Source organism: Mya arenaria, chromosome 4, assembly GCF_026914265.1.
Source record: "Mya arenaria isolate MELC-2E11 chromosome 4, ASM2691426v1".
NCBI lineage: Eukaryota > Metazoa > Mollusca > Bivalvia > Myida > Myidae > Mya > Mya arenaria.
This window is the reverse complement of record NC_069125.1, coordinates 21988759-22000802: the sequence shown is the minus strand read 5'-3', so window position 1 is coordinate 22000802 and position 12044 is coordinate 21988759. Positions and strand designations below refer to the sequence as shown.

Below are 12044 nucleotides of genomic sequence, written 5' to 3'. Positions count from 1 at the left end.
CATGGTTGGTGAATTGGTATCAGACAATTTGCAGCCAAGACAACACAGTGAAGTGATAGCCGATTCCTTAAACTCAAAATGGCAAATAGATTTACCGAAAATAATTGATTATTATTATGTCACTTGTCTATTATAACCTGCATTTACAAAGTATAAAGAGTGATTTATGAAAATATGAAGTGAACTTGTCAGATAAAGCAAAAACAAATGTGCACACTTACATATTGACTTGACATTAAAATAGAAAGTCATAGAGAATACATCATAGCTTTTGCTTTTCTGTGTGTTTTTTTCCCGACCAAAAAATAAAATTCCAGAAATGTAATTTTATTTTTATTTCCTCCTCCTCCGACACTTCGCAACTCTGGCCATTCGTAAAACATATAACTAAAAAAAAAGGCCTTATTGGTAAATTTTGTTATGTTCAGATACAAATGGCTATGTTTTGTAAAATAAAGAAATAAAATTCAAGAAGAATATATTATATGGAATCTATATTTCAACGCCAACATTAAAAAAATTGTGTGTTCATCTCCCATGGCATCCTTTTTTCTTTGGCCTGGGGCGGATTATTCCCCAGAACCAGACTTTCAAAAATGGATGCAATGATGAGAATTTGCATTATTAATCAAGTGCATCAATATCTGAGCCCAGAACTTGTTAATCAAACAATCAACTGTTTTAAAGGATTGAAAGAGATGGATTTATCTCTATAGGGTGGTTACTGAGTCATTCTATTCATAGTTTAATTTGTTTACATGCTTATATGATTATGAAAATAGTTTAAAATGTTTTAGACTATGAACATATCATAGTAAGTCTGTGCATATTACAGTAAAAACCCTGTATGCTACCACTCCGTTTTTATGACCAACCCGCTTTTTTCTTTTCCTCTATAAATCAATGGTCGTAAACACCGAAAAAACGGGCACCCCTTTATTCAGTAATACGACCACTTAATCCAGTCCCTTTTAATGATACATTAATGCGACCGCGGGCAATTTATTGATAGGAACAATACATATTGGGGTCAGACCTTGATTTTAACGCAATACAAAGAAGTTTACAACACGTGTCCCGGTTTAAGGATAATAATTGGTTTAAGGATAATCATCGACCCTTTTACGACAACAAGTAGCCGCTTAATTGTTTCATAATTGGTGGGTTAACTTGATAATTGATTCAATGCTTTTAATTGGATTTTTTGGGGGGACTTACTGTGAAAATATAATTACAGGACATTAAAACTGTGTAGTTTTAATACAGTTTATTTTTTAAGCAATTTATGATGCCAATTAATAAATTATATAACTTTTTATTTATTTTTACATTTTACATTTACATGGTAGAAATCTAATGAATTCCACCAGTTGACCATTCAAATACCTTTTTAGCACAAACTCAGTAATGAGACCACCCCGCTATTAAGACCTTTTTCTTGAAGTCCAATAGGTGGTCTGATTCCAGGGGTTTACTGTATGTTGCAAATAAATATGTTGAACAGTGTTTAGTGTTATTCACGTATCAAGTATTATATATATATATATATATATATATATATATATATATATATATATATATATATATATATATATATATCATAATCATCCTTTGTGAGTATTTATGAAGAAAATTCCCAATTTTGCCAAAATTGCTGCGAAAATTCCCAATTCCATGGGTATAGGTCATATTTCTAAAATTCTAAAAAAACACACACTCCCCTACAAGACCCATTTGAGGTTATTTCTATAATTAAAGGGTGGTTACTAGGGAGTGACTAGAGCGAAATGGATGGTTATCATACTTTTCTGAGATATTATGCCAAGGTCTAAAAAAAATTACATTAAATTCAGGTTACCAATGAAATAAGCAACAACCTAACTGTTGTTCTGGTCTGTTTGTATTTTTATATATTCTAAAGTGTGTGTTTTAATGTAAGGTATTTAACCCTCTTAAGCATTATACAGAAGATAACTTTTCTCGAATGTTGACAATAACATTCTTACATAAAGCCGACAATAACGTTCTTACATAAAGCCTAATTAAACAAGAGCTGTCATAGGTCAGTTTGCTCGACTATACGCCACTTTGTCTTAGAAAATAACACAAAGATGGTGTAACATGTGCTTGTCAAAAGCAATAAAAAAGTCAAATTAAAAAGAAACAAAAGGGCCATGATGGCCCTAAATCACTCACCTGAGTAAAAGAGTTTAACCCTTGTAATCAATACAGCTTGATATTTGTTCTCAAAGAATATTGAAAAACATACTGGTCAAACATGTTGCCTGGACAATCACTGACAGGACTTGTCACAGTTGCCTGCACACTGACAGGACTTGTCGCTTGACGGCACACTGACAGGATTTTGTTCAGTAAACTGCACACTGACAGGACTTGATGATTGACTGCACATTGAGAGAATTTGATTCTCATACCTGCACACTGACAGGATTTCGTTCAGTTGCCTGCACACTGACAAGACTTGAAAATTGACTGCACACTGACAGCACTTGGTACAGATACCTGCACACTGACAGGACTTTGTTCAATTGCCTGCACACTGACAAAACTATGTTAAATTGCTGGGGGGGGGGGGGTTCTGGGTGTCCTCCCCCAGTAAGAGTCAACGGGGCAATGCCCCTTGTGGGATGAATTTAAGCATTTCTTAACCACAATTCCTATTCTTCTGGTGCATGTTTATTTGTTTAAATGTACTTGAATATGATACTGAATCTGAGTACTACCCCTATCCCCCCACCCCCACCAGTGAGGGCTAACAAAACCAAATTACTGTCAAATTCAGATTCAGGATAATATTATAATATTCCAGACCATATGCCTTGCCATTTGCTAGCAATTCCCTCCAAGTAGTATATGTAATTTCTTCTCTACCAATTATACACTTTCAGCCACTGAATCACTCTGATACTCTGAAAATTAAACATGTAACTTCATTTTCTGTGGTTCTAGCAGCTAACCACATCTGCAGCTAACTTATTCCGTTTTAACAACCAAAAGAAATATCTGGACACGTTTAAAGCGTACAGAATTTCACCAAAGGTACATGTAAAATTTATCAAAATAATGGATTATTTTTAGCAGTGACATCACCGCAAGCTTGTTTCATTTTGTTGAACAGGGTTGTTCTCAACCCTGTTCAGTGTAGCCACAAACTCGACACTCACAACAGAAAATTCCTATTAATAGAAACAAATGTCGCCTGCCGATTAACCACCAAAAATATAGTTTAAGAAAGTGCAGGCTATATAAATTGCAAGCTATGTTTCCAATAACCGAGGTAGATTTGACAAAGCAAGAAGCATCAATAACGCAATATCTATTTAAATAATTTAATCTGTTGAACTTAGATAAAGATAACATTATAGTAGTATCCCTGCGCCAAAAAATGAATAACATAGATACGTAAACAAAGAATTACAATCCACTCGAAGCTCATCATTCAATCACGTGATACAATGATGAAGCCAAGTGAATTTACAGTCGAAGAGAGATAATCATGTAATGAGATAATGCATTAAGTTAGTCAGATTTCTCTCCCTTGCCTTTGTAAAGAAGAAGCGGGAAATCTGAAGCTTGATTGATTGTCGTGCACAGATGAAGTCTACAGAGATGTTTGTTTTACTTTGTTTTAGAAAACTTGATTGTTTTACTTGGAATCTGATGTTCTGATGGTTAGTATTAATTTGCATTTGTAGTTTTTTGTGTTTGTCTTGGGTTAGCAATGGATGGGAATGATCATTATTTCATTCAGCTGCATTTATTTAGTTTTGTCATGTATTTTTACGACATCAGCAGATTTTGTATTTAAAACGAGAATGGCAGTTCCGTGATATTCTTTTTGCCTCTTTCCATATACTAACATATGTGGGTTTGGTTACAGATGATAACATGCATGGATAACAGAAGTCACCATGGGAGTACGAGGGAGTAGGAGTGTTTGATTCCATAAATCAGTAAGATCCACGTCAATGTTTTGTTTTATGATGTACTGTGTTGTTGTTGTTGTTGTTGTTGTAATCGCTTGTATTATATGTGTCTTATATGCTTTATCCATTTAATTTAATCTGCCACTGCACACGATTAAATCGTATAAGATATTAGACTGTTTACAACGTTAACTTATAAACATGTTATTATTCATTATCTTATGATTGTTTATATTTATATTTTCAGGACGCTCCTATATTATATCTACATTCGATAATGTTGAATATAGATATATTGAAGAACACTGTGTTTGTTGTTTGACCCACCCTCGCTTAGGAATTACAAATGTATTCTCATCCTAAAACCTGGAATGACCTAGAAAGCAACAATGTTCTCATTGATCTCAATGATCGCACAGTTTCCCTGCTTAAAACATCACGTGATAGCCCACGTGGGAATAACAAACGTGCTAAAGTGCTGACGAGTTACCTGACGATATAGAAGAGAGTTGCTGACCCCAGTAAAAATGTCAATGGAATACCACTGGAATACCACTGTATTCCAGTGGAATACAAAAATACACTGGTATTCCAATGAAATACCATATAATACCAGTGGAATACAAATGCATTTCAGTGATAAACATTATAACACTGGTATTCCACTGGTAAACAATAATCAGTAGTGGTATGCCACTGGTCAAATTTATTTCAGTTGTATACCAATGGATTTCCAGTGGACTGCATTAAGAAAATTAAAATAATAAAAGAAGTTAAATCAGGTTGTGCTAAATGTAAGATGAGATATAAGGGTTAGTTTTGATTCATGTTACATTATGCACCAGTCTATTGTAACCACGGACTTAGCCGGGACTTTCGGTCCAGCCAACCTCGGTGATAGTCAAATCCCCGCCAAATGCCCCCGCACCCCAGGGAGCCTAGGTAAGACAAATTCCCCGCTATATTTTGCGCAAAGACAAAACCACCACATTCATCCAGCACTGCGGGTCCACCTGAAATGTAAAAACATGGCCCATTTCCCCGGCATTCCCCTGGACCTGGGGGCCGTGGTTACAATTGACTGGCGCATTATTCATACATGCTATTCTGTGGGTCGATGGGGGCCCAACAGTAGGCCCCATGGTCTTAGGGATGTACTCTGATGATAGGCAAAGGCCGACTGGCCCTTCCAAGATTGCATTTAAACATAGCTTTTCCAGTTGTTAATGCATCAATCAGACAAATGTAACCCCACCCCACCCCCCATCCCCTGGCTGGGGTACACCAGGGAATAAGAGTGGATGTTTTTATCAACTTCTATACAGATGGTCAGTGATTGTGGCTCAAGAAATATTCTAATGCACCAGTCAATTGTAATTACGGCCCCTCACGGTCACCATATAGACAATGAACGAAAAAAAGTTTTGAAATTAATGATTTTATGAATCGATTTCTATTTTTGCTGGTTTGGTGTAAATATGAGAAAATATCGAGAATTTAATAACTTTTTTAAGTGTATCATCTACAATTGTTTGAAATCAATTATTTTAATTTTCATCATTTTAATTAAGAAACTATTTCTCTTTAATCTGTTGTATTTTCGAAGTTGTTTTGTGAATAACAAGGCAAACAAAGGCAAACTCTTTCTAATGAGTAAAGTTTGATTAGTATATATATACTCATATGTAACACCATATGATGGAGTTCTGCTTGGATTGGTTACATTCTCCATCCTTGTTTGCCTTCCTACCCAGCGACATTAATTTTATTGTCAATAAAATATTAATTTTTCATTTACCATCATGCTTCAATAAACCTGGGGCGGCCCCTGTGGTTGTTTTACACGAGGACTCTTAGATTCACTGTGCAACATATCAGCAGCTTATAAACACGTGATCGTGAATCATAATGGTGAAAACCCGTATAAAACCCTGTTCATGCAGCGCTATCAGCGCTTTGATTTACACCCGGGTTACACGCGTATTCAAAAAGGACTGAGGACTGTTGCGTAAATGGAAATATGACTAACAAAAAGCCAGACACGCTCATGTTGCAAACTTATTACCCTTTTTGGTGTCTGGAAAAAATATTCTTTTTTTCACCCTCCATTGCTTCGCAAATCATTAACTTCAAAACATCCCTAGAGGCGGATGCTACTAATGAGGTCATGTATTGAGCTAATGTTTTTGATTTCGGAACAATTTTGAAAAAGCACCAACCAAGGACCATTCCTATGAAGTTTCATCAAAATTGTCCAAGCAGTTTAGGAAAAGATGATGATTATAACCAATCGCTGACGCCGAACGACGGACGACAGACGCCGGAGATATAGCCGATCACAATAGCTCATCGGATCCTTACGAGTATTTTTGTGTGAAAAGGGGGTTAAGTGATACACATATTAACGCGCTGAATAATCATGATATGGTTTAAAATGACAATAAACATTAACTGAAAACTATCAAATAGAAACCAAAGCAAATTTGCCGAAAATTAAACTGTTATTTTCACTGGACATTATGACCGACCAAGATAAAAGTTTGTCAATCCAAATGGAAATATACCGGACATGTTAGACATTTGTATTGCCTGTTAATAGCCAAACCTTACCATGAGGTGATTTCGTGACAACAGTAGTTCTCGTACATTCACGATTTTCAGCTCATTTTGGAAGTAACATATCAAGTGTGGTTCCCAAGTACTTCCTGTTAGGAGAACATGTATACTACGTAATGCATGCTTGTATAAGGAATCATTGTAGTAATCTTTATTTTGATCTCTATAATAACCATTTGCTTAACAACACTAGATGCCAGTGTGGTTACCAAGTTGAAGATGCAGAGCATTATTTCTTTAGGTGTAATCTTTATACTCAGGAACGCAGACATGTTAACCTTCGGCAATGACAGAGAGGTAGATTTAGGTCTCAAAAGCGGTAAATTGGTTTCAAAAGCGGTAGATTTTCTAATTCCTTTAATTTTCAGTCAAAAATGTAAACAAAAACTTGATATTTGTTACTATTTTTAGATTTTCGGAAAATACGCATGAAATAAGTCATGGTTAAGAGACTTGTCAAATGTCAGTGTTTTTGATTGAGAAACAGACGAATATTTCCTCTGACTTGTAAAAACAAGCTTATTTTCAGAAGAGCTGCTAAAAAATCAAATCAGACTGCCAAAACAGGTCGGAGTGTAAGTGCAGACGACTGCAGAAATTTGTCAATTTCCCCGTCAAAATGTCGTAAAATTTTATACACTGTAGATAATTAATAACACCTTGGAAATGTTGTTTTCTTTAATGTTTTGACAGTTTCATAATGTTTTAAAATGTCTTTGATATTTACAAAAATACTGATTAGAAGGATGCCCATTATCAAAGAATGCTGATTAATGATTAATTTCTTGTGTACCGTACTGGTAACTTAGCAACGATCTAGGCTGAAGTGATTTGAAAAGTTGTTTATTGCACCATGTTCTTTTAAGTGACAGATTAATATGGTATTTTAGCATGGTTGATATAATTTTGTGGTTTTTAAAAGAAAATTTAAGGCCAATTTGATATAATTTCGACGGGAAAGCAGTATGGTTAAGCATCCTCCTACGGAGCGGGAGGTCGTGGGTTTGATCCCTGGCCGCGTCATACCAAAAGACGTTAAAAATTGGTACAAGTAGCTCCCTTGCCTGGCGCTAGGCATTTAAAGGGTAGTGCTTGGAAAACTGGTGTACTCAGTACTGGTTTAACCCAGGAAAGTTGTACCCCGTGTATCAGTGCTTTTGTTAATAGGAAATCCCTCACTCTCCGACGATGAAAATATTGTATTATTCCATTATGTACACTTATTTATAAAACACTCTAAACAGTTTACGGATTAGCCCCTTCTTTAATTATAACTGAACCAGGTTGTTTTATTGAACAGTTGACCACATATCACCTGTGTAGCAGTGAGTCAGATTTCTTCTTCTTTTCTTTTTACTTCCTATCTTTTACTAACATTTCTTTCACTTATCCATTTCCTTACCTTTTTCTTATTTATATTTTTCTTATTTATATGTATCGCTAAATACTTATCAAGTTTATGTGCTCATGGGGAAGACGTTACTAAATAAATGTTGTTAGAACTTGTGTCCAACCCATTTGCTTTTTGTATACTCTATATTATTGTTGTATATAATGATCATGTTGAAAGAAAAAAGGCTGATAAAATATGTTTAAATCAACAATAAATATTGTAAGGAAATATTTATTATTTCATTTTGTAGAAAATTAATATCCCTGTATATAAAATCATTTAAATGACAAATAATAAATTTATTCGATTTATTATTTAATTCATTAAATGAAATATATATTTTCAATAATAAGTACTCACTCACTACTGGATCCAAGGGGGAGCCCCCCCCCCCCCAGTTGTCCAAGCGTACCTTTTTATTTCAATATAGGAGAAAAAGTAATAAAATACACCCAAAATGCACGATTTCGGACTAAAAACTGTTAAAAATGTTCTAAAGGGAGTACCCCAAAACCTAGTCCAAATAATTGTACGTTGACGGATTTTTTTTAGATTTTTGATATGGCAAATCCTTCACGTACAAATTGTTTAGTATCAAAAGTGGGTAGTTGTTCCGATCAGGATTCCGGGTTAAAGCATATAGCGTCTATAAAATATCATAAAAACAAGAAATATTACCAGTTAATGTTATTTTATATTAGTTCCGTACACAAAAAAATAAATATCCAACTAATAATTATGAGTTTGACGGCTTTTCTTCATTTCATTCTGTCAAAACATAACGATATATACATGAAGGGCACCTGCAATGCTTCAGGGCACAGTTTTAAATCGCTCGGAACATTTCGGCCATGGCCGAGTTGTTACGATTGTATAACGAGGTCTTTCTCGAAGCTTTGTCGGAGGAGGCCGAGTTCTTACGATTGTAACGAGTTGTTCCCCTTCGCATAATTGTTGTCAGTGTCGGTCAACTTTCGTTTTATTGGAAAGGTAAACAACTTGTTTTAATGCATTTAGTGCAAAATAACATTTTACTTACATGGTAAAATATAAATATAACTCTTTATGATCAATATCAACCATAAAATACTTCACTTAAAACAATTTCAATATTTTTAAAACACCCCTGTTTTTTGCACATTCCCGTTTAGACGTTAGGGATTGGAAGAATCCCGTATAACACGTCTATTATTTTAGACTACCCAAAACCCCGCTACAAACACTTTAAATCAAATAAATTTCAGTTCTAAGGGAAGGACGTAACTCAAAAGGTTACGCCCGTAAGTGACGCCCCCTCTAACATCAAATCCTGGATCTGCCCTTGGTACTGGTTTAAATATTTCAACTCTTAAACATATTTAAAAAAAAGAAAACTTGCTTCCGAGCGGATTCCCGGGTTTTGTTGTTTATTTTAGGAAGTGTCTGCGAACTATTGTACTTCTGTCAAACTAAATTTTGACCCCTTTTGAACACCTCTATGAAATGGAGTTAAGTAATTTAATTTCACTATAATTTGCATTATTATAACAGCAGAAGAGCTGAAGTTAAAATTTTACATAAAATATATACAGTTATCTTCCAAATTCAGGAGAATATTATATCTTGATTACACCTCAAAAGGTGTCTCAATAACTACGACACCTACTGGTATAGAAAGTTTATAGCTTCATATGTACGTAATTTTCTGTAAGATTAATTTAAAAATTATCATTAAAGTCATGGCCATGGTAAGGTTTTGTACATCCACGACAATAATGACAACAACACTTCTACAATACCAGTATGTTTTATCTTACAAAATTAGATGAGGTAAAAATGTCTCATGACTCACTTTAACATAGTCTTTTGCATTTCCTTCGATATTTCCACTGCAGATCGCTTGCTGGTATCTTCTATCTCTTTGACATTTAAAACACGCATTGATGATTTTTCTGACATGGTTACTTGCAAATCAAACTCGATATTAACTCGACTAGTGCAGAGATTTCTGAAATTCTTGCGTCGACCATCAACTTCTTCGCGGAATTCGAAGTTACGGTTCAAAAACTAGAGTAGAGGTTAAAGGTTTTTTGAGATCTAGTCATATCTAAGTTAAAATTTGACTTGTCAACTGTAAAATAGTGTATTATACGTTCAAAATTGTTGCTGTTTTCTTGCAATTTAATTGTGAACGAGATGATACTATAATTCGAACTTACGGTCTGATACATACAAAGCGGTATAGCTAGATAGCGAAAATAGCCTATTTTCGCGAAAATAGCATCTGTCTACGAAAATAGCCTGCTATATCATTATATTGAAATAAACCAGATATTTATTTATATATATATATAAGTATATATAAACGAAACATTGTAGAAAAATTATTTTATTTGTTGTTTTTTTTCCCTTTTTTAGTGAGTTTGAAAGATGTTTTTAAAAATAGCCCATTTCTGCGACACTAGCCTTTTTTCGCGAAAATAGCTTACAATATCATTATATTGAAATAAACCAGAAATTAATGTATATATATTATTATTTTTAAACGGAACTTTATAGAAAAATGATTTTATGATGATTTTTTCTTCTTTTTAGTGACTTTGAAAGATGTTTTTAAAAATAGAAAAACGAAAAACTCGTACGAAAATAACTAAGCCCTTAAATAGCTAATAAAATACGTTTAACTTATAATTTATCTCATAGTTTGTTTTAACTTTATAACTTTATTACATACCATATTCGCAGACAACGATACATGGATATATAATTTAACTCACAGTTTGTTTTTACCTAATAAGGCCTAAAAAAATAAATTGTGTGGTTCGGGTCACCCGACCCTACCTGGAAAATATCGCCGAACCTACTGTTTTTTTGTGTGTTTTTTGGTGCGACTTGCGAAAAAAACACACACTCCAGAACGTCGAGAGTTTAAGCACATAACACCCAAGATGAGTTTCGAAGATGTAGAAATAATGTTTTTGTTCGAGCCGGGATCTGTATCCGAGATTGACATATCAACATCCGACAAGGGGCCATGGACCCGTTTGTAAGAAGAACAGCTGTACGGTATTCCTGTCGTACAATTTATCAAGAAATTCTCCGACTTTTCGCTCTTCAGAGTAAGGTACAAAATGTATATACAATGGAACAAAATGTATCATGGATAATAGTATAAGTTTTCCCACACATAAGATTGAATGACGGTCTAATTTTAATATACCCCACCCACCACTGCAGGACAAGGCATGACCCATTTCACTTGTCATGTTGTCAGATGCAATCATAAAAATAGTTTAAATAAAATAGCAGCAGGACAAACATACTACTAATATAGAAAGGAAATATAAAATACTGGGAGTTCTGACATAGGCTGGTGCCTGACAAAATGTGACTTTCTTTTAAACTGGGACTGAAACCTGGGTCTGTTGCCATTTGTACAGTTTATAAATTATTCCTAACTTTACTTATTGTAGAATGGCAGAGAATTGTTTTTGAGATGCTGAAGCCGGTCAGTATTGTCACATTTAATTATCAATATGTTTTGCTTTTGAAAGGTGTGTGGCGATGTCAACAAAACTAGCAATGACACACCACCTAACTGCAGCGATGCTCAGCAATGTCCTTATATAACTGAAATTATGTTGAAAAAGGACAAAAACAAAGCAAACAAACCTGTACCAAACTAAAAAAAAAAAAAAAAAAAAAATCCGACCTACCCTACCTATTCTTGGGGACCATGTTACCCGAACCACACAGTTTATTTTTTTAGGCCTAATGTACCATATTTCGGGGCATTACGAACCATGAACTATACATTAGTTTACTCACAGTTTGTTTTAGAGCAAAATTCATAAAATGCCATATTTGAGGTCATTACGGACAATGATTTATAATTTTACATACAACTTATGTATATTTGTGAATGTGAATATTTATATGTTCTTATAGGTGATCGATTACTTACTGAAATCAACTTTGGATTGTCATATTTTTTTGTTTTCCGTTACATCTGTTTTAATTGAATGTTTGTTTCTTTTAAAATAATAATTAACAGCATGACATAAAGAGGAATACATGATATTCTGATTTTTTTTTATTAAAACATTTAA

General features: G+C 34.2%; 1 protein-coding gene across 2 annotated transcripts in view; it reads right to left on the bottom strand.

Moving 5' to 3' along the window:
- LOC128230606 (uncharacterized) overlaps positions 1-9999 on the bottom strand; it is a 40379-nt gene extending 30380 nt beyond the window's left edge. Inside the window, exon 1 of one of the 2 annotated variants that reach the window (XM_052943026.1) lies at positions 9788-9999. In XM_052943026.1, the coding sequence (XP_052798986.1) occupies positions 9788-9894 (107 nt within the window). In that variant the 5' untranslated portion in view covers positions 9895-9999. The remainder of the gene's footprint in view (positions 1-9787) is intronic. The other variant, XM_052943024.1, reaches the window with a different exon arrangement.
- Positions 10000-12044: the final 2045 nt, after the last annotated feature.